Source organism: Perognathus longimembris, chromosome 8 (genome assembly GCF_023159225.1).
Source record: "Perognathus longimembris pacificus isolate PPM17 chromosome 8, ASM2315922v1, whole genome shotgun sequence".
In the NCBI taxonomy this organism is placed as follows: Eukaryota; Metazoa; Chordata; class Mammalia; order Rodentia; family Heteromyidae; genus Perognathus; species Perognathus longimembris.
The window spans coordinates 57805839-57829824 of record NC_063168.1 but is presented as its reverse complement, the minus strand read 5'-3'; the positions used below and the strand labels follow the sequence as shown (position 1 = coordinate 57829824).

Sequence of the window (23986 nt, the reverse complement as noted above, 5' to 3'; positions counted from 1 at the left end):
GGAAAGAGGAGGCTGTATGATATAAAGCCAACTGTCCAGACTCCCTTAAAAATTCGATCTCTATTTTGAGCCACCAACATCTGGAAGGCATTTCTCTCTTTCGCTCTAAGCAAACTCCTGGGCTATAACAATACTGAACCAGAAAGGATTATGAAGATGACCTAGTTAAGTGAACTCCCTTCACTGTGAGTTTTTGGACAGTACTACCAGATGTCTATGCTATGATTAGTAAATAGACAAGGGTCAAGTAAGTTAGGCAAATGAGAAATAGTGGATAAATACTAGATTACCATTTTGCTGGTGATTCACCAATGCAGATGTCCTTGATAAAAGCTCCGAGAGTCCTGCTAATTTATCAGGCTTATACCTCCAAACCTGCCCCATCCACAGCCTGGCATTTCTTTTTTCCCTTCACATCTTTCATACATAATGGGAACTCTAATGAGAAATACACTTGGTAAAGTATACCACATATCATACCAAACAGAATTTTGTAGGACATCTGTTTAAAAAACACTAGCTCCATCTGTTTCTAATTTTAATGGATGGGGAAACTGAGGCCCAGAATAGTGAACTGATCTACCCAAGGACATCCTCTGGTAGCAGAGCTAGGCTCTCTTGCTTCTTAACAACTGAACTCACTCAGTTCCTTTAAGGAACTCAGACTTAGGGAGCCCTATCAGAAAGCACAGACAGGCCTCAGGCCCTAATCTACATAAGGTCACTGGCCATCTCTACCTTCAAGTTTCTTTTTACCATTCATTCCCTACAGAATACACCCCACCAAGGTCTCTGCTGTTTCTATGAGGCAAAATCTAAAAAACAAACAAACAAACAAACTTTGAAGCTTTTATCTTATTTGTCATTGAATGTCCTATCCCACGCTTGACTGAACTTGGTTCCTAACATTCTGGCTTGGCTTCCTTGCTCATGGCTAGTGGAGATGAGTCTCATTGAGTTTTCTGCTCAGGATTGGTTTCAAATCGCTATCTTCCGATCACAACCTCCTCAGTATCCAGGATTACAGGCATGGACACTGGCTCTGACTTTCTGTATTTTACTAAGTGCTTAATTATTTTATCTGAGCCTTAGTAATGTCACTCTGGAGTGGCTATCCTCTTCATAGGCTGTTTCTTCTCGGCATTACTATTCCTTTTTTCATCATAAATATTAAGACCTTTTCTTTATTTTCTTTATTTAATTATTTTTTGGCCAGTCCTGGGGCTTGGACTCTCCCTGGCTTCTTTTTGCTCAGGGCTAGCACTCTGCCACTTGAGTCACAGAGCCACTTCTGGCCTTTTCTATATATGTGGTGCTGAGGAATCGAACCCAGGGCTTCATGTATATGAGGCAAGCGCTCAACCACTAGGCCATATTCCCAGCCCCTAAGACTTATTAAAGACTTGCCCCTATCTGCCAGGCCATCTTCTCAATCTTCCTCCTCTCTGGAGCATCTCACTTGCCTCTAAGGTTTCTATTGCCACTTGTTTTTACCTAGCCCTCACCTGCTTCCTGATGAGAACCTCAGGATGTTCCTATGAACATTGTCTTTATCTATGCATCAACTTAGACCATCATATTTCTAAGGTCACCAACTACCATGTACTCAAGCTCAAGAGGTATTCTCTAACCCTGCCTCTCTCTCTTCTCCCCAATGCCCAATTCCATTAAACCTAGTCATGTCAATTTGTCTTTCTTATCTCCCCATCTGGCTGCTTCTCTACATTCTCATCCTGTCTTTTCTAAATGATTACATTAACTTCCTAACTAGCTTTATCCCTTTCAAATCTATCATGCATGCTGCAGCTACACTGATCTTTCTAAAACTGCATTTTGTGCACTTTTCATTGCAATCTAAGTGCTCATCATCATGGCCTACCATTTTTGGTGGCCTGTACTCTTCTATCTTCTGAGGCCTGGTATTTATTTTTCCTCTTCTAACCTTGTATTGAAAGTTACCTCTCTTATGAAGCATGTCTCCATCTCCTGAGGCTTTTCCAATGTACCTTTCTAGAACCATGTGTTCACCCCTACTCTCTGCTGCTAAAATGAAAACAGGTATTTATGGCTGTCACCTCAGTACCTAGCAGGGTAACTAAATGTCTGAAGAATGAGTGCATGGGTAAGTAAGGTAAAAGCAGGTGAAGTTTTCACAGGGCCAAAGCTGGAGCAGAAAATGTCCTTTGCCAAACTATGAATGGCAGTAGCACTAGGGAGCTATAGAGATTGAGGGACAAGGTCAAAAATGAAGCAAACTGAAGAAGAGCCCTGAAGCTGGAATATGGAGCCATAGTGAAGCAAGCAGAGAGCCCCGGCCTGAAGTTCTGAGAAAACATCTGGAATCTATAGAGAACCCTTAAGCTTTTTCTATCACCCAGGTTTCAAAGGTCAGGATGTTCCTGTTTACCTAATACCCAGAAAAGATGAACAAAATTTCCTTCAGCAAGAGTAGGGAAACTGAATCCCACTGTGGCCCAGTGGGATCTTCCAGAAGGCACCACCTAATATGGTAGCCATTGCACACATGCATCTACTGAGCATGCAAAAACATCCCTAGTCTGAAGATAGGCTGCGAATGTGAAATGCACACAATATTTCAAAGACTTTGTGTTCAAAAGGATGAAAAATATTTCAGTGGTGTGTTTTTACATTGACTGGCTATCGAAATGATAATATGTTGGAGCATATTCTTCTTTGTGTGGTTCTTGTGTTTGCTTCTTGTGTTCTTGTGTGTAGCAAGCTACGCACTTACTAGGCAGGTGCTCTTCCTAAGCCACACCTCCAGCCTTTCTGTTCTGGTTATTTTTCAAATAGGATTTTCTTTTTGCCTGGGTTAGGCTCAGTATCAGCCCTCCTAGTTATCCTCGTTACCATAACTTGGGTGATAGAGATGAAATAGAGATGAAAGAGAAGGAATCTCATCATATTTTTTTGCAGGCTGGCCTCAAACCATGATCTTCCCAATCTCAGCTTTCCAAGTAGCTAGGATTACAGACATAAACCATCACACAGAGCTTCACTCTATTCTTTTACTTTTTCTGTTTACACATGAATCCTAAAACTCTTTAAAGTACATATGTAGCTCTATTGGACGTCATTGTTCTAAGGGATTACTGAACTTGATTTTTTTTTGGCCAGTCCTGGGCCTTGGACTCAGGGCCTGAGCACTGTCCCTGGCTTCTTCCCGCTCAAGGCTAGCACTCTGCCACTAGAGCCACAGCGCCGCTTCTGGCCATTTTCTGTATATGTGGTGCTGGGGAATCGAACCTAGGGCCTCGTGTATCCGAGGCAGGCACTCTTGCCACTAGGCTATATCCCCAGCCCTGAACTTGATTTTTAAAAATTTATTCTAAAGATGATAAACAAGGGTGTTACAGTTACAAAAGTAAGGTAATGAGTACAATTCTTTTTAAATATTGTTACCCCTCCCTCATTTTCTCTCCCTTCCCACCCCCCACTTCCCTTGCCCCCAAGATGTAAAGTTCATTTCTGACATATTGTCTAGTGAGTATCTATGTTGCATTAGTTCATCCTTTGTCCTGCAGTTTCTGTGATTCCCTTTCCCTTCCACAGATCAGATAAGCTTATATAAAAGACAAAAGGTACAGAACACTAAAACAGAAAGTAGAAATAATTTGTTCTGATTACTGAACTTAAAATTTAAATCTAATCCAATTTAATATTTCATTGTAAGTATGAGACAATGATTTCCAGGTGTTGGCTCCTTTTGTATGAGTAAGATACAATAAAGATCATTATTAAGGTTTGCAGCATCTTATTTTGTAGAAAATAATATACTTTTTTAAAATCCCATCATTTCTTAAAAGAAAGAAAATTTAAATGCCAGAAAAGAATAATCTAGAATAATTAATAACCTTTTCCAATCACAAAATTCAGCTTTAAAGAAAATCTCCTTCATTGTTCCCTCTCCCCCTCAGCTCCAGTGATCAGACTTGCACTAATTTACCAATTGGTATCTGTCAAATGTTTGTTCTGCTAAATCCTGATGTGCCTTTTCTCCCCATAAGATGAGATGCCAAGGGTGAACAACATAAATATTAACATGAAAGACGAGCCAGCTCGTGCCCTTTCATCTGCAATTATTAGCCTTCACTCTGCTCTTAGTGCTGCTGATGTTCAGGCAGAAATGGTCATTCTAACCTCTGGGGTATTGGCTAAGGTTGACTAGTAATGGCATTGAAAGGTAGGCGAGAGTCCTATGGGGACAGTAATGTGTATGGATTGTTGTGAAAATGGGAAGAGGCTGCAAGCAGAGGGAATCACTGGGAAGCTATATGGCAGAGCTGGGGTTGGGCCAGATTTAGGGGCACAAAAGTAAGAGCAAAAGGAGGTGACAAAGGCAGATTTTGGAGAAGGGTTGAATCAGGAGTGGGAAGGTGTAGGAGCCTTTGCTTTCACCCCTTCTTTGGGCCTTTCCGTGAACACACATTTAAGAGTCCCTAGAGAAAGAAGTGTGTGGCTTTTGACCTTCAAGCAGACCACATCTGAGCTGCCCACTCCCTGGAATCATAGGCTCAGGCCTGGATCTAAGGTGCTTCTATGTGAGGAAGTTTCTCCCTTCAGGTAAAAGGAGGGAGTAGAGTGTCAGTCCTCTCAGCTTCTTGCTTGAAAGCTCAGCGAACATCATGAGATGATGTATTGGAACAGCAAGAGGAGAGCTCATTCTTTAGCAAGTGTGGACACAACCTGTAACTATCAAGCTTTCAAGAACTGTTGGGCATGCACCCTTCAAGGCAGGATGGGGAAAAAGGCCAGTAAAAGAAGATTTATGAGTGAGTGAATCCAGGTGGTCCTAAAGACCGCCTTGTGGTAGAGCTTGTGATGGAGCTGGTGAACTGAGTGCCAGAGCATCTGGTTTTATCCCCAGACTCTGAATGACCTCAAAATCTCCTCTATAGTGAGAGAGGAGGAATGGCAACACCTACCTCGAGAATCATTGTACGGATTTAGAGCTCGGGAAAGAATAACTAAGACAGAGTGAAGATTCAATAAGTGTTATCTATTATTACTATTGTATGCTGTGATTCAAGCCGGGCTAAAATAAGATATGAAGGAGCCCTGCTTCCAGACACTGAAGAATCTTTTTCAGGAAACATTATAAAAATAAGTCCTGGCCCACCCCCACACTTGATGGGCCCAGCGAGGTGCTGAATCTATCAAGAGGTTCTGCTTGTGCCTTTGGAGAACTGTTTACTTGCACACCCATACATGCATGTATATGTGCATGCACACACACACACACACACACACACACTCACCTGCCATTTGTGTGGTATTGGTAGCAACTGATATAGGTAGGACATGGCACCATCCTTGCAGTCTCCAGAGAACTACCAATTTTTCCCCAGAGAATAAACTGCCCTCTCTGACTTCTATCCAATCTCAGCATCCCATTCACTTTCAAGGGGGCATCAGGTCAAGTGACCAAAATTTTCTGGAAAAGCCAAGTGACCCTGGGGCACAGTGGCTTAGTTAGTGGTCATTTCCTGAGGTCTAATGTAGCCAGAGGATTCTGCATCCTCCTATGCCTGGACATTCCAAGCCCATGCTGCAGCTGTCTAAATGATCATTAAAGGTACCTGGAGAAAAACTGGAGCCATCCTCCCTTCTGCAGGGACCTGAGATCTAACTGCTGAGCTTGGTTCAGCTCAAGTCACACCTCTACGCACATCTGCTGCCTCTATCCATATGGTTGTCCATCTTCTTGGGGAGACAGCCTTCTTGTAGGCACAGCTGTGTTCCTAATTCTTCATAATCCTTTGAGCAAGTTACTCTATCTACCAGAGTCAACTTCTTCATCTCTAAACCCAGGATCACAGGCAGTCTGTGAGGCGTAACCAAGAGAACATATATAAGGTGCCTACTACATGTCAGGGGAACAGTATGATCAATAAGAGTTTGCCGATTATAGTCCTGGATTTATGGACAAACAAGAGAAGTCTTTATGGAGTAAAGGTGGCTTTAAATTTCCCATGATTTGATTCTTCCCACTCTGCTCTGAGGATTCATTCCTATGCCTCCACTGTCAGAGTGGGATGCTTTTAGAAGAGAGTTCAAGAATGTGTACACAAAGCAGACTTTGAGTCCCTACTCATGGGACTGACACTGATGAATAGAATCTGAGTGCCAGGCACTGTGTTGAGCTCTGGAAACACAAAGAGAAGTCAGTATCCTTGCCCCATGTCAAGCAATTAAACTGGGGTTTGCAGTAGATAGGTGATGAGTTTAGCAGTGAGCATATGAGTTCAGGAAGGTGTTGAACTCAGCCCAGTGGAGCAAATGTCTTCCCAGAGGGGATCTTCTATCCAAATTTCTCAAAGAAAAAGGAGTGTCTTAAGCAGAAAAGAGAGCAACAGAAAATAAAATGGCCAGGCCTTCCAACATAGGCAGTGAGCCCTGTGAACAAGTCCTGGCCTGCCTTTAGGATGCAGATTGGAGCCTTGCAGGGCTGTGAGCTGACAGCCCAGGAAAGGTGTCAGGGAAAGGCTGTCAGCTGAGAGCTACACTTGGAAATCTATCAGCCTTGGAGGTAAAAGCATGGAACAGCACAGCCCTAAGCCAAGCAAGATGAAAGTAGAGGTTGCTGCAGTTACACAGGTGAGGAACAGCTGCACGGTCTGGTACAGAGCGCAGAGCCCAAGAGATAGCTTAAGAAGCAGACTAAAAACGTGGGTGAGAGAGAAAGATGGTATAGCTCTAGGCTAGGGTCAAGGGTGAGTGGGATGGATGGGACTGGCTTGGGAGGGAGCAGAGCTCAGGAGAAGTATCTGGAGAAGTGGCCAAGGCAAGCTCAGAGAGATTCGGGCAAGGAGTAAAGGAACTGTGAATAGAATATGATGAAGCATGGAGAGATGGGAGTAGAGAGAGCAGGAGAAGTAACACAACACAGCTGCTCTGCCAGCCTCAGACTTATTGCAAGGTCAAAGTATTAAGGTGAGAACAGTGTGACTATGATAAAGCTTCAATCAACATAAGGCTTTTCTCTTGTGACCTCAAGGAAAACTGCCAGAGGCATTTATAAAATGTTGCCCCCATGCTAGTCTCAAGGGGTCCAAATGGCCCAGTGGTCCAGGGCTCCTAGCAGAGCCCTCTTCCTGATTGTGCAAAATACTTTCTTGCTGGTTTTCCAGCCTCCTATCCTAAGTCCTCACGTGGCGCTCCCTGTGCCATCCCACTGTCTGCCACCATGGTGGGATCAGGGCTCCTTTCCACAGCTTCTTCCACCCACAGCTGTCATCTCCTCTCCTGCTCTTTTCATCTCTTGTCAAACACATTTTGCTGGCCCCAGGCCCTACATCATACCTTCTGCTGGCCTTGGCTTCTCTCCCCAGCATCTTTCAAATACAAACTTCACCAGACAAAGTGTTGCAACAGCCTCATCACTTTCTTTGCTTCCCAGTTTTTAAAGGGAACATGACATTCAGGCAAAGGCAACACTCAGGCATGGAAGGATGAGGGGGAGCTGGAGCTGGCCCTGAACTCTCTGAGGACTTCCCTGATGCACACCTTCCATGCATTCACCCCTGCGTTTAGCTCAGCCCAATGTGTATGAGCCACAGCAGTCCAGTTAAGAGGTAGGGAGCCGGCCTGGGCCAGAACCTCTCCGAGCTCATGTTACCCATCATCCCTTTCTCTTGCTCCACACCTGTCCCATTTTTGCTCTACTTCCCTGAGGTGCTTTTTAGCCATCGCTGCAGAACATGGAAAGGTCACTGGGCTTATGCTAATGCTGGCCCTGATGCTAGGAAGAATTTCACTTCCCCCACACATAGCTAGCAGTCCCCAAGCACTTAAGGAGGTTAAAACGTATGTTCAGCATTTGACATGAAATTATTTCACCCTTTTCTAGGCATCATAATTATTCCCATTTTAAAGATAAAGAAATGGAGTCTTGGGGAGTTTGAGTAACTCACCTAATGGCCAGTTAGTAAGTGGTAGAGACATTTTATTTAAAGCTTACAGAACTATAGAACTAGGATTTAGAGCTAGGATATAGAGTTACTGCAGTTTATCTTTTTATTTAAGAATTGCTGCAGGTACTCTGGTCCCCATCATGAGAGGCTCAGGATTTCTTCAAGCCAATTCTTCTAGCCCTGTTTCTTCTTGGCATTAGATGCACATACCTTAAATCATGCAAGCTGATCGTAGTTCTTTGAAACACTGGGGGTGGGGGGGAGGCAATAGCACATGACAATGCTCTGGGTTTGAAAGGGGGAAAAAATCGAAGTGTTCTAACTCTTTATTCTTGACTGAAAAATGTGGGTGGTGACCACTGTGTGGCATCGAGTTATCACTCGTGATCTATGCCAGCTCCAGGAGCCAAGGGACCTGATGGGCTTTCCAGTAAGTGAAAAGACATGGGGACATAGCCAAAGCTCATGTATCAGTCTGGGAGGGGTCTGGTAACCTCCACCACATGGAATACATGACAGGTGGGGAGGGCTGGTTTGAGGAAATGGACAGGGTAGCAATTAAAAAAAAAAAAAAAGGCCTGCTAATGGTTCTGCAAGGCCCTTGAGCCCTATTAGAAAGGGGAATGTATGAAAGGAAAGATTAATCCAGGATCTTGGGGGAGGGAGATGCTGCCGATCAGAAGGGCATCATGTTTCTGGAAATAGCTTCCAACCTGATTCCACTCCTAAGCTAGTTCCCGCACATTCTTACAGTTAGAGCTGGAAATGACCCTAATAACCATCTCTGACTGACTTCTCTCATCTTACATGTATAGAAATGGACACCCAAGGAACTCAAGGAGTTGGGGGTGTTTTCTTAGAAAGGACACAGGTCGTCTTCTGATGCTTAGCCGAGTTATTTTTCTCGATTTTATTACTTTGCCTCAGATTGTTGGCAAACTGCCAAAGAAATAGATAAATAACCAAAAGAGAAAAAGGCTTCTAAGCAAAGACTTAGAATCAGGCTCTGTATTTGGTTCTTAGACAAAGGGCACAGGCAAATGGAGAAAGGGCAAAACATGTCAGTAGCTTTCCAACTGGCCAATATAGTCATGGGGAGGTGCTCATCTTCACTAATCATCAGGAACAGGCAAATGGAAAACACAATAAGATAGCACCACTCAGCCTCCAGAAAGGCTGGGAAGCAAAGACAAACACCAGCAATTGGCAGATAACAAAGACAGCACAGGTGAGCTCTACCACAATCTTCTTGTGTAACGGTATTTATAAAAAGTTCCAAGTAATACGCCGAAAGAAATTCATATGCCTGGTGGGGTGGCACAAACGTATAAACTCTGCTTCACAGAAAGCGTAGGGAGGAAGATCATAGTCCAAGGATAGTGTTGGGCATAAACACAAGCCCAAACTGAAAAATAAATAAAGCAAAAAAGAATTAAGATTTGACTTAAGTGGCAGAGTTTCTGCCTACCAACATAAGGCCCAGAGTTTAAATCTTAGTACTGAGGGAAAAGAAAAGAAATGCATATGTATGCTCACCAGAAGACAAGATAATATAAATCATAGATTGATATCATCTATTCATAAGAACCTCAAACTATAAAAACCCAAAATGAGAATTAATAATTGAATAGATATATAAATTATAATGTTTTCATACAAAAGGATACCACATGGAAATCAGAAAGAACAAATTGTACCTCCCCAAATGTGGCTGAATTACACACATATAATTTTGAGAAAAACCGAATGACTGCATAATGAGTCATTCCATTTCTATAAAGTTCAAAAACAAGCAACATTAATTTATGGTATTCAAAGCCAGGACAGTTGTAGTTATGGAAAGGGGACGTGCCCGTGGAGCAGAGACACAAGGGTGAAATCGGACAACTAATAATAATGTCTTTTCTTTAATCTAGAACAAGAAGCATGCATGTATTCTTTGGGGAAAAATTCATGACACATAGAAACATTAGGAACATGAGTGTGTTCTTTTTGGAGAAATTCTGCAAGCTTCACATGTCAACGTGTGTATATTCTGTAGGTGTATTATGCTTTAATATAAGAAAAGTAGAAGAGAGATGAGGTCTTAGAGCAAATTTGTGTCTTCAGGAAGATTTCAGAACCCAGGGAATGCCTAAAAGAAACTCAATGCAATGCAGTCCATGAAAGAGGTAAGACTGGAAGCCAAGCTCAACAATGCTGAATTTTACACACACACACACACACACACACACACACACACACACACACACACACACACACACCTCCCAGGGCACTAAAGAGAACATGTCAGAAGATAGGCTTCCAATTCTCCTCAACCAACCTCCTGCCATTTCAAAGTGCACCACCAAAACCCAATTTTTTTAAAAAAGATAATTTTGGGGAGAGTGAGGGAAGGGGTGACATTGTGCAAAAAGAAATGTACTCTTTACCTGATTTATGTAACTATAACCCCTTTGTACATCACCTTTATAATAATAAAATTTAATTTAAAAAGATAATCCAGAGTAAAAAAATATGATGCTATATTCCCCACAGGTGTTACTGAAACAAGGAATCTACCTGTTAAGAGGTGGGCTAGTTGACAGAATACCAGATGGCTTTCTTCGTTTCACTAGATGATTCAAGTATATTCTTTTTTATGTTCCCAGGCAAAGCTAAAATATAGTTATGAAATGATCTTAATTGGGAAACTCAGAAACCTTACACTTTACTTCTTCTCCTCTATCCAAAGTACAAGTTAAACACAGGTGCTCTCACTCTCTCTTGTGCTGTCCCTATCTTTCGCCCTCTTTCCTCTCTGTCTGTCTGTCTCTGCCTCTCTCTGTGTGTCTCTGTGTCTCTCTCTCTTTCAGTAAATTTGAGCCTAGAAGAGGTTTTATGCTCATGGAGAATAATATATGTATGCATACACAATATATATTATATATAGTATAATAATAATGATATGAAAACTTGATTTTGAGCCTCAGAACCAAGCACTGATAAGCAGTGTGAACTTTGACCAACCCCTTTAATCTCTTTGTCTCTTTACCTAGGTGTGTGTTTACTCTGTAGTCTTGCTTTTGTGCTCAAATCTTGGAAGCCCACACTGGTCTTAGTCTGAAATTGAGTAGTTCAAAGAAAGACCCCTTTCCCAATTCCTTCCTAGTTCTTTTCTTTCCTATACCAATGTTCAACTTCTGATCTCTTCCACCTCACTTAGGAAGAGACTCCCCAGAATGATCCTACTACCCATCCTGAGGATGCTGGCTTCCCATGCCGGCTCCCATAGCATGCTCTCTCCTGGAACTAACTAGTTCAATCAGTCTGGGCTAGGGAAGGCTCATCACTGCTCCCTGGCCTCCCTTCGCTCCATACACTTTGTCCCCCTCTCCTCCTATGAGTTCTCACGATGTGGTACTCACCAGGGAAGTGTCTTCAGGACATCTCTCAAGTTTCCATGACAATGGGGGCAAAGGCAGAATGAGAATGAGAACATTCCAGTGTTACTGCATTAGTTTTCCATATCCTAAAGTGAAGACTGGGCTAAACATGACACCAAATCAAGTTTCCCTTCTAGAAATGTTCTTGCCTATGTCTCCCCCACCATTGTCCTACTCTAAGTAAACAAGACTGATTCCTATAAAATGCTGTGATTTTTCTACCGCCTGTTACTTTCTTATGTTCCTATCCTAACATGGAGTTTCTACCACAGGGTACAATCCTAAAGTTATGTGTGTATCTCCAGATTCCAGTCCAAATGCCATTTCCTTCAAGAAGCCTCTTCTTTCCATCCAGAAGGAAATGCCTTCTGTTGCATAGGCTAACCTAATACTGGTTTGTCTTTTTCACAGAATGTTTATATCTCCCTTGATTTGCTACATGGCCAAAATAGAAATAGTCTCATTGAATCCTGGGACAGGGCAGGAGCCTCAATACAACACAAAAAGTCTGTGCATTAACTCTAAGACATAGTTCAGCTGTAAAGACACTTCCTGATGTTCTGAGGCTCCTCCCACAGCAATCTGAACTCTGAGATGTGCCCCAGTGAAGCTACTCAGAGCAACTGTCAATGGACTCACATCATGTGTTGAAAAATGGCACACAAGAGGGACCAGAAAGTAGCAGATGGGGATAGCTTGTTTGCAAAAGCTAAGTGTCTGTGATGGGTTTTCCCTCCCCTTCCCTTGGCCTTGATGTGGAATCACTAAAGCTGTGCTGAGTTGGTAGAATAGCCTTGACTCTGAGGGAATATGAACATTTTTTACGCTTAGCCGTTCCAGCCGTAAAGATTTTTATCCTATTACTGCTAAGTGACGAGCACAAGGAGAGAAATGATGATGATCTTTGGCAGCCATTCCAACCGAGTAAATATAAGGAGGGAGAAATGCGTTCAGAGGCTGGGCCACTGCCCCTTCATTTCCCAGGATGGAAAGGAGCAAAGGAAAAATGTCTTCCTGGTGAGATGTATCGAAGTGTGGAATTTTCCCTCCAGGCCAGCAATGGGCGCCCCACTGTTCGAACCATTTAGCACTGGGCTGAACTAAGGGGGGGCGGGGGAGAATATGTGGAGGGGAGCAATCAGAACCAGCCAGGCCAGGGAATGTCTGACCTAATGAAGCTTCCAAAGCGCTAACTCGGTGCAGCCCACCCTGCCACCTGCTCCTTTGCAATCCAAGTAATCCCATAATTGGCATTGCTAGGCCACAGCAGAAATATTCATTGCTCTATCAAAAATATTTCCTTCCTGTTTGAGGGGTGTGTCTTCATTTTATGGCTTCCTGTCTGCCAGATATTTTATGTGCTCCTGGAATGATAGCAAACCCAGCTCTTGTCACCAAAACATGTGACAACAGAGTAAAGGTAGGTCCACTGGAAAACAAGGACTGTTTATTGGACTAGTCATTGCTTCATGAACAGCACAGCTCTTTTAGGAAATCTAGGACTCCTTCCAGCTACACATTTCCTCTTCCTTACATTAAAGTTATATATGGTATACCACTACCTGTTACTACCTGTATGATAAAGGCTCATCTTATTCATCCTCATGACCCCACAGGACCTGGAAAGTGAACTGAAACTGATACTTTCATCAGTGTTAACAGACCTAACAGGATTTGGGGTGGGGGGGGTGGGGGGGGTGGAAGTAGGAACTGGAATGCCCTTTGTTCTGTTCTGTTGAGATGGGCAGGATATGTGTTCTTAGCTGGACCATGAAGACCAACTGAAAAAGGACACACAGATCCATAACTGCAGAAGGTCTCAGAATGATAAAGCAGTGAGGTTATGTAGAAGAGACAATGAGGCTGAGAGGTGAACCAGGATGTAATAAATCCTGCTCTTGTTCTCATACCCACTGTGTCACCTGGCCTGAGCAGAGATATGCATGTCTAAGGCTATATAGCAGGCTGTAGCCCCAAGACTGTGAAAAATCAGATGAAGTGGATGCACACCCTGGGAGAGAATCTTCACCTTGGCACAGTCTTATCTGGGATTGCTACTTGCTTCTTCAACCCTGAGCTCCAGGTGCATCTGACTACTTCTCATAATATGCCATGGGCTTCATGGGACATAGAACCAAGAGAAAAGGTTACTCTGCTTCATTTCCTACAGAGCAACGAGGTCTCTAGAGTTCTCTGAAACTTCTCTTACCGCCGAATGATAGGATATTGCCCATACATGTGGCAATCCGACCAGCACAGTGGCTGCTGGGTGAAGACTCTTACAGCCTTCCTCCCTCCACTCTGTCACGAGGCATCTTCAGATTCCTAAGCAATTCGCCTCAACACCACCTCCTTGGCAGCTCTTGCTCTAATGCTCAGCTAATAGTTCTCTTTTTCAGTCGCTGTCCAAACGCATCCTATAAATCAGAATCCAATTACTGTGGTAAGAAAATTGGAAGCAAATTTAATAAGCTCAGACCCCTCCCACGTGCTGTTTCTTCACTCTTCTCTTTTCAGTAATGAGAACTCTTTAAGGGAAAAAGCCTTTTCCTTTAACTGTCTGCTTTCTCCATTCCTCAGATTAGGTCCCTGAGGGTGGGAAGATAATGAAAACAAGAAAAGAGCTCAGCTTCTCCTTTCCTTTCTACACGTAAGGCAGGTGGATGAGAGCAGCCAATGTCATTTTCAATCTGACTCTCTCTGGTTGTTCACGTCACTGAACTTTTGTTACATACCAAACACTGTAGTAGGTGCTTAACTTGCTCTTCATCCTAGTGTGAAGCTTACATTATAACTAATAAGACCTTAGCCTCAAGGGATGATAGGAACTCAAAGTGGCCCATTGAGAGCAATGTTGGTATCCATAAGCATGGATCTCATGAAGGAGCCAGGAGCCAAGGGAAGGCAAATGGCCACAGGCAACAAAAGGGCTCTGTAGTAGAAACTTCATTGTGAAGATGATATGATTTCCAGGGAATGGTAGAACATGCACCCGTGCATGAAAGAGCCAGGAGAAGAAGGAGAGGAATAAGGGAACCAGAGGCCAATCTCACAGGGTCAGAGACAAGTTGTGTCAACAAGATAGAAGGAAAAAGGTCCAGGGCTTCCTGCTTTCTGGTGCAACTCCTAGCCTTCCTATTGAACCAATTCACTCATGGATTTCATCTGGGCTATAAGGGAAAGCCATAAAAGCAAGACGAGGCTCTGTGCTTTCCAAATAAGCAGATCTTGGCATAACCTTTGCTTACCAAGCCAGGTCACTGGTCTCCATCCCCAGAAATTTCTGGGTGAAGTCTAAGAATGTACATTTCTAGCAAGTTTCCAAGATGCTGATGCTGCTTCTCCGCTAATTGGGGGAACCAGACTTTGAGAACCATTGTTCTGAACCCTTGCTATTCAATGCGATCCATGAACCAGTGCCATTGGTATCACCTGGAAGCTTGTTAGAAAGGGAGAGTCTCAGTAGGGCTCTGGTGACTCAACTCTATAGTAGCTAGGGATCTAGCTACTCAGGCAGCTGAGCTCTTGAGACTCATGGTTTAAAGCCAGCCAGGGCTGAAAAGGTCATGAGATGCTTATCTCCAGTTTACCAAAGAAATCCAGAAGTGGAAGTATGGCTGTTAATTGAAAAATCCAAGACAGCATGAGGCCCTGAATTCAAACTCCAGTACCCGGAAAGAAGGAAGGAAGGAAGGAAGGGAGGGAGGGAGGGGGGAGGGAGAAAGGGGGGAAGGGAGGGAGGGAGGAAGGGAGAGAAGAAGGAGAAAGAAAAAGAAGGAAGGAAGGAAGGAAGGAAGGAAGGAAGGAAGGAAGGAAGGAAGGAAGGAAGGAAGAAAGGAAGGAAGGAAGGAAGGAAGGGAAGGGAAGGAAGGGAAGGGAAGGGAAGGAAAGAAAACGGAAGGAAGGAAAAGAATCTTTTTTAAAGAATCCTATCTTGATTACATCTTTTGTTTGCCTACTAAAGCTGGAGAAGCATGTACCTAGAGCTGTGGGTATCAACCCTTACCACTCACTAAAGTTATTTGGGGAGCTTAGAATGGCAACACTTCTGCTGACTGCAGTCTGGATTAGTATTTTAAGAAGACTCCCAAGTGCTTCTTTTAATAGAAGCTTGAATTGAGAACTACTAAGGCCAGTGCTCAGGAGCAACACTCCAGATTGTTTGATTCCACTCACATTCCTCTGAAACCCACTCATTCTGTCTTCCCTTCTTCCCTGCCCCCACCACCATGCCTAACATGGTAATCTGCCTTCCTCTTCCTGGTTGTTGGATAATGGTCCTTCCTTAGTTTGGGGTAGGGTTGTACCTCAGGTCTGAGTATCTCTGGTTTTCTAGAAGACCCTTCCATTCCAGGTTCTGCAGCATCTGCCTGCCCACAAACCATGTCATCAAAGCACAACTAAAAATGTTTGAATATTTCCTATGAAGCAGTTACTCAAGAATTTGTGCATGAATTTATTTGACCCTTAGAGAAACCAAACAGGATCATCACTGTTATTTTTACTTCTGTTTTTCCAAAGAGGAAACTGAGGTGTGGGGAAGCTGAGCAAGTTACTAAGTTCATTCAGTTTTCCAGACGCACAGTGAGACACAGGACAGTCCGATCTTTGAGCCTATGTTCAGACACTGGCCATCCTCTTGATGTGCTTTGTAGAGGAAGTTTGGTACATCCTACTGCTGGTGATGAGGCTGGTCATGCATATCCGTTTCTGTTTTTGAGAACTTAGGTAAAACAGCAAGGCCACATTTACAACAGTGTCCCTCACTACAGTTTTGTCCTCTAGGAGACAGAAGGCAATGTCTGGGGACGGTTTTGATTGCTGCCACTTGGTAGAGGGGGATGGGTAGGGTGTATTACTGGTATCTAGTAAGTAGATGTCAGAGATGCTGCTGAAATCTCCCTATGTACAATAAAGTATCCTTCAGCCCCAAATGTCAACAGTGTTGCTAGTAAGAATCCCTAGTCTCCAGAATGTCTGGGATAGCATCCACAGCTAGTCAGAACCGAGATGAGGAGGCCCCAAAATGAATGCGAGGGCTCTATTGGTCCCTGAAGGCAAAGTGCAGGTCCCACCTCCAAATGAAGTCAAAATACATCAGGAGGAATGACAGAAGGATTAGGGGATTTAACTGGTGAGTTCAAGTTCAGAGCCATGGCTTCCCTGAGAAACTAATGAGAACTCCTCTAGCTAGAAGGGCCCTGGCCCATTGCTTCCTTGGCAGCTTCTGAAATTCCTATTAAGCATAAGGGCGACAAAAGCAGGGGGGAAGCACTTTACCAAACTCTGCCTAGGGCTGGCTGATCCAATCAGAGTCTCTTGCTGTGGTAGCTTGGGACTATGAATGTGACATGGTAGCTCACAACTGCCCATTTGACTTCTGGACCTAGGCATTTGCCCTGATTCTATCTCCTGACCTTTCATCTTCCTGATCATTCAGACTAAGAACCACAAACTTCTGAGTGGCACAATCCTAGTTCCTGCAGGGCAAGATTGCTACTGAGAAGCAGACATATGGTAGATATGCTTTCCTTTTTGGTCTTCCCAAATGATGTGCAAATTCTGTCTCAATCTTCTCAGCATTTCTATCACAACCCCTTCACAGACGGAGCCCACTGGGAATGTGCAGAGCCTGGGGGCTGACTGAGCTTGGCTCTTTAGGGACAGGCTCAATTTGTTGTCACCTACTAGCACCAGTCTACCCTCCTCAGACTTTGACTTTTGCCTCACATAGCAGAGAAGAGTGTGGAAACTAGTCCCATTCTGTATCCCCTAGTGCCTGCTAGCTCAGTGACTTCTTTTTTTTTTTTTTTTTTTTTTTTGGCCAGTCCTGGGGCTTGGACTCTGGGCCTGAGCACTGTCCCTGGCTTTTTTTTTTTTGCTCAAGGCCAGCACTCTGCCACTTGAGCCACAGCGCCACTTCTGGCCATTTTCTGTATATGTGGTGCTGGGGAATTGAACCCAGGGCCTCATGTATATGAGGCAGGCACTCTTGCCACTAGGCCATATCCCCAGCCCCATGCTCAGTGACTTCTTGGTGTCTCCTTTCTATAGATGAGACAGAGACTTCCTGGAGTCTCCTTTCTGCAAATGCCCCTGGGTGGGGGCTCTCACTTGAATATACCAGCAACTTCCTTGGGTAGGAGGTACCTCTGTGCCTTCCTGGGGGCTCAGGCATCTAGGCTCATGTCTATTCCCTCTTGCCTACTCTCCTATGTGTAGTTTCTGATATGTACATAAAATTCTCTCAGATGGCCAAGGAGTAGGATAAGGACTAGGCAATTTAAATAGGACTATTAATATAAATTTAAATAGGATTTTGACTTTAATAATCTTTCAGGTCAATAGAAAGGAGTAGGAAGGACCACATGTCCTAGTCTCTGGCATTGGGGGATGCCAGACATTGCTGCTGATGAAAGGATGTGCTACCTTTACAGCAGAGGTAAATTCATAGTCAGGGCTAGAAGCCATAATATCATCCTTCCATGCCTTTGCTATATTCATGGGGAAACCAAGATTCTAGCTCTTTAGGGAATAATGATTAATGAGAACCAGCTGAGTACTTGCACTGGATCCATACTACAATCATTCAGAGTTGTAAAGCCGAATTGGAAACTGAGTCTACATGCCTTCACATATTACCAACTTAAGAACCACTTAACATAATGACCCTCACAGGTCATGAAAATCCTTACTCCCTTGTACTAAACCCCATCCCTCTATCAGTGCCCAGTCACAGAGACCAGGCTTGTTTTGGCTTGACATGGGGCCATAGACAGAGCATTTACAAACCCATCAGACCCAAACAAATAGAGAAAGAGAAGCACAGAGGCCATAAGTGAAGGTCTGGAGTTGAGATCAATCTGTCCATCCAGGCTTCACCAGTAAGCATAAAGGCTGCTATCACTTAGGAATGACTAGTGATTAGACAAAACATCTTCACAAAGCCTCCTTTAAAAAGGAAAAAACAACAAGTGGGAAATAAAGCTCCTAACATAGTGCCAGGCCTGATCTCTGCCATCAACTGAAGAAATGGCCTGTCCAAGAGGGTGGTGGACAGGTAGACAGCAGAACCAACAGCAAGTGAAGAGGTCCCTAAGCTTCTCTTTCCACCAGCTGCCACAGGAAGTCTCCTCTACCAGAAGAGACACCAAGATGACTTTGCCAGGGTGTTCCCACCCTTCCATCACCCACTTTGAAAGCCAGGCAGGCTGTGAGAATCTGTCATCTGGAGCTAAGCACTTCCAAGTTCGCAGTAAGTGTCATCTCTGTTGGCCACAGGGTGTGGGGGGAAGCTGTTCTCTCTCAGGTGCACCTCTATCCTCTCCAGTCTCTAGAAGGCAATTGGGAACTTTGCGATGGCTTGCAGTGATAAGCAGTATCACAAATGGTAAATTACCTTATCAGTCTTTCTTTAGTATCCAACTGGTGGCAAGTAGCTAGCCTGACCCAGTTCTAGGCACTGGGCGTTACATACAATGCTCCCCCAGATCAAACCTACTATTGATCCAGCCTGACAGCAAGGAGAGGTGGAGGGTAGTAGTTTGAAAGGAGGAGAAGGAGGTACCTTTTATGGCGAGTGTCCGGAACTGCCCGGTTGCTGGAGATGCGCTCACTCTCCCTCTGGTTGAAAGCATACAGCTTGTATGGATCATCACCAACTCGCCACTTCTTGGCGTTCAGATACCTCCGCTCATCAAACTGCTCCCACAGGTCATCCCAGTCAGCATCAGAAGGCTGTGGAACACAAATGAGAAGTCTATGAGAATGGCTACCTGCCTGACACTCACTTCCATCCACCTACAGTGCCCAGAGACAGACTTATTCTGGTAATGTCAGGCTCGAAGATGAGGACAGAGACAGAACATTAACAATCCCATCAGAACAATGTCAATAATGGCCAATGACATTCATTGAGTGCTACATAGCAGGCACTGTTCGAGGACCTTAACTCCTATCACATAATTGTCACAAAATTGCTCATATTCCCACTGGACAAGTGAGAAAACAGTCTTCATAGGTAAGCTCTGTCCACATTTACAATTAGGAGGAAGCAGGACTGGGACTTGAAATGTAGTATCCTCACTCTAGAAGAAAATCTCTCCAGGGAAATTGGAGAACAGCCAGGACAATGGCAGTCACAGAGCAGACACTCCAGGACCATCACTCTTTCCTCCTTTGCCACGGGAAAGGTGTGACCCCATCAGAAACCCCAGTTCTTGCTTCCTCCAACCCAAGACTGTTACCAAGCATGCCATACTTATTCCTGTGTTCCATGCATTATGCAAGAGTCTCATGCTGCCTCATCTGAAGGGAGTAGAGCCCCCATCTCATCTCAGGGCAGGATCTATGTCCTGAGCTCATGGCATCTGAGCAGGAAGGCCCAGGGCCGGCTCAGCAGACAGCAAAGCAGGTGCTGGGGCCCCATGGCAGGTGAGATGGGCCACACCACTCGGCACGTTCATCTCAGACACCTCGTGATCTTATCTGGTAATTGATCTCTCTCTTTCCCTTTTTGTTATCTGCTTTCGAACAGCATTCTCCTGCTAATAACACAAAATGAATCTCTGGAAACCAGTGATTTTTATCCAATAATTGATTTTATTAACGTCCTGCGATACTGCCGCTACAGAACATGCTTGGGGGAACTTAGGTGGGGGTGTTTCAGAGCCTCCAATCCTGTCCTGTACAATGTCACAGCCTAGCAGCTGTCACCTCTGCTTGCAACATCACCCTGGGGTGACCCTGACATGCCATCCTGGTGGGATGGGCCATGGAACTGTCTCCCACGGGCTCATTGCCAATTTAATTCACTGCAATTCTCTAAATAAATTGTGAGTCCTGCGGTGCTCTGAGCTAGAGAGGAGGGAGGTGTAAATGATAGTCCCTGACCTGGAAGGGATCGTAATGTGGAAGACAGACCTGCTGGACACACTTATGCCATGCCATACCACAAGGTGAGCTCAGTCACATAATCTCAAAGACAATGTTGAAAGCACAGAAGAGTGAAACAGAACAGTTACTAGAGGCGGGTCCAATGAGTTAGATCTTGAAGAATGGGTAGGGACTTTGCTTTGCTTAAATGATAACTGTGGAAGAAATAGGTATGCATTAAAAGCCAGATAATGGCAGCATATTAATTAGGGCTATTTAAAGTAAGGGCGACAGAGAAAGACAGACACAGAGAGATACAGTGACTGAGAGACAGGGAGTTAATCTTAGAGAGAGATTATTTAAAAATATATGCAAAATTGGCTCACATGATTATGGAGACTGACAAAGATCTGTGGTAGCTAAGCTGGAAATCCAGAAAGAGCTAACATTTCAGTTTTAGTCCAAGGGTATGGCAAAAGCAATGTCTAGGTCAAAGGTAGTACGGCAGGAGGAGCTCCCTCCTAGTATCAACTTGTTTTCTTCCAGCTTTAGTGGACTAAATGGGTCCACCAAGAAGAGGAGGATCATCTGCCTTACTTAATCTTCCCATCCACATGATAATCTTATCCACAAATACCCTCCTCAATGACATACCACAGCAAGGATAATGCACCAAGAATAATGCTCAATGCCCAACCAAATGTCTGAGCACCCCAGGGCCAAGTCAAGTTGACATATTAAATAAACCATCATAGGGAGGCAGGGGCTATTCAAGGAACAGCACAATCTGGATGTGGGTTGAAACAAGGACCTGATAGAGGAAAGCGCGGGTCTTAGGAAGCAGATCATGGGGAAACTGTCTTTTGTCACAAATGTGAGATGGAGTAGAGCGATGAAAACTCCACAAAGAGACTAGTCGGAGAGTGACCTTGATTATCTCACCTGATTTATGAAAGTGGGTTTCTGTTGGCAAACATCTCAACTGCTGGAGAAGCAGGTAAAGGGTCAGGAACCCATAACAAAAAAAAAAAAAAAGGATTCTGTGAGGGCCTGTAACCTATCATCCCAGCCCTCTACTCTCTACTCACACCAAAACAGAGTCAGGAGTGCAAAAGGCTTGAATTTGGTCAGCCTGGTTCTTGTCACTATAAGATAGTTGAGCATCCTTGGCCTATCTGGTAGGAACTGCTTTCAGGAGGAGATACAGTGAAAACTCAGCTAGGATTCTCAACAGCCAAGCTGGCAAGAGAAGTCATACAAACTGTCAGTGGGAGGCATCTGTAGAAGTACTCTCCCACAGGGTGTCAAGTGTGCAGATCATATCTTGCTACACTGAGACCTCTTGAGGGGATACAGCCTGCATGAGGAGCTGGGTTTTGCTCCTGTGAAAACAGAATGCACTGTATAACAGTGAAGGTGTGTTTAAGATAACAACACTAACATTTTATAGTTGTGCATGAACAGAGATTGTCACAGACTCCTCCCAAACCCCTATTTGTTGGATGGATTAGCTTAGAAAGTTTTGATAGGAGGCTAACTCTAGCTCACTGGAAAGTAAATAATGGATCTGCTGGTTTAATCTTCCTGTAGAGCCTCTCACTCCCCACAGACAGGAACAACAAGGAGGCTAAGATGTGTATCGAAGGGCTAAGCTCTTCTTGTCCAACTCAAAAATGGGGTCAGCATGGGATTCAGCCAGGAAATTTCCCACTAGGAAGGCCAACTTCTACATCAAGGGTTCGTAGGCAGCTGCTCTTGTGACTTATGCTGGTGGGCATGCCTGAAGCTTGTACCATATTTTATTTTCACAGGTGATGTTATGCCAAGTCGCGAAACGACCGCCAAGAAGGCCACCGAGACTCAGACGTTCCGAAATGCAAAAGCAAGGCAAGACTTGATTCAAGCAAGCCGCGGCTCGGGGCCTTGTTCTACCCACTGACACAGCGGAGGTTAGGAGGCAGCCCCAAGCTGCGATTACACAGAGCTTATAAAGGCCAAAAACCAAAGTTACAGCAATCAGGTGTTCAAGCAAGCAAGATTACGGGTACAAATCTGATTGGCTCAGGGTTCGAGGCATTCTAGGGGCGGTTAGAGTTAAGCATTCCCAGGCAGTTAGAGTTCTTGACTGGCTGGGCCCTAATAAGCTTGCCCTGGGTTTGCTCAGACAACAAAACGGGGGCTGCCTGAAAATGGGGTTTACTTTTAACTCTTCATTCCCCCCTTCAGTGAAAGACTGTCTCTCTCCAAACCCATTGTATCTCTGTGGAGGGGTTCTACTTCCCATTAACTGGAATCATCTATCTGCTCCTAGGTATGCTAAGCAAAGACAAAATGTGAAGCTTCCCTGAGGGTAAAGGTCATTGAGAAGTTAAACTTAGACTGGAAAAGACTAACTGGAAACTGTATTAACTGTATTCATGTCTGATTCAATTAAGCCAAGAAGGGGACAAAGGGATCTAGATGGGTTTTATATTCACCTCAAGTGTAAGTCATATTTGGAGAGCAGTATCTCCAACTAACACCCTGGGATTCTCACTAAAGTTCCTCCAAAGATACAATCACAACAAAAACCTGCCAGGTATACAAGGTAACAATTCAGAATAGGCAAGAATCACTAAAAACTATAAATAAATTGAAATCCTCCTAGGAGTCAGATATGGGAGTTTTAACTAGAGATAAAACACTTTAAGTAGGGAATAAATATTAGCAAGGATGAAAGACAAAACAAATGACCAGATGGATATGATAAAGAACCAAACAGAACTTTTAGAAATGAAAAGTATGGGCTGAAAGTCAATACAACCCAGGTCAAAGAGAAAGGCTTAGAACCTGCAAAGCATTTCCACTTGAAAATGCTTTGTATTGACCATTGTCAATGTCATGACCAATGTCATTGTCATGAGCCTGATGAAATATACAGTTATAGTGCTCTCATTTCACAGATGAGAAAATTGAGGCTGGGGAAGCAAAGGAGCTTCCTCAAGGTCATAGCAAGTTCACCACTAAGACACTCTTCCAGGAGATTTGACTTTCAATTCTATATTCTTTATTACCAGATATTCCATTCCAGCCTCAGTTCTTTCTTCCTCCTGCCAGTTAGTCACAAAAGTAAGCTAGGCACTGGTGGTTCATGCCTGTAATCCTAGCTACATTGGAGGCTGAGATCTAAGGATTTCCATTCAAAAGCCAGCCAGGGAAGATAAATCCAAAATACTCTTGTCTCCAATTAACCAAAGGCCAGAAGTAGAGGTATGACTAGAGTGGAAGAGTACCAGCCTTGTGTGTGAAAAAAGCTAAGGAATAAGTACCAAGGCCCCAAGTTCCATCCCCAGTACTGGCAGAAAAAGGGAAAAAACAAAAATATCTGCATCTTCCTGTGTTTCTTTCTTATCCTGCCTGCAGGAATGACCTTAATTTTTAAGGGTAGCCAACGAAGACAAGTTCAACATTCTCCTTTTCTGATCATGGCCCTAGCACACAAGTGGAGGTGGTAGTGCAGGGATTTGCTTTGGTAAAGAAATGACTATTGGTAACACACTTCCCCCAATGGGTAACACCATTTCCAGTAAAGGAGGGGCAGGCCAGCCCTCAATCATCTGGGTTCACAACAAAAGAAAGACCTAGAAAATCCTTTTCCCTCACCAAGGGACAGCACATCAATTATGGATTATTAGATCAGATCTTCATTTTAATATTTCCTCTATGTATTATCACCTCTTCTTCTCACTGGAATTCTGTCTTGGGAGTTATTTA

General features: G+C 44.0%; 1 protein-coding gene and 1 long non-coding RNA gene across 2 annotated transcripts in view; both read right to left on the bottom strand.

Moving 5' to 3' along the window:
• Nucleotides 1-23986, bottom strand: part of Galnt14 (polypeptide N-acetylgalactosaminyltransferase 14) — a 196976-nt gene that overhangs the window by 55059 nt on the left and 117931 nt on the right. The window contains exon 2 of the mRNA XM_048353185.1: nt 18927-19096. Coding sequence (XP_048209142.1) covers nt 18927-19096 — 170 coding nt within the window. The remainder of the gene's footprint in view (nt 1-18926; nt 19097-23986) is intronic.
• Nucleotides 1140-2369, bottom strand: LOC125356591. Its single transcript, XR_007211934.1, has 2 exons — nt 1393-2369; nt 1140-1177 (listed from the first exon to the last, which is right to left on the bottom strand). It is a non-coding gene; the product is annotated as an uncharacterized LOC125356591 (long non-coding RNA).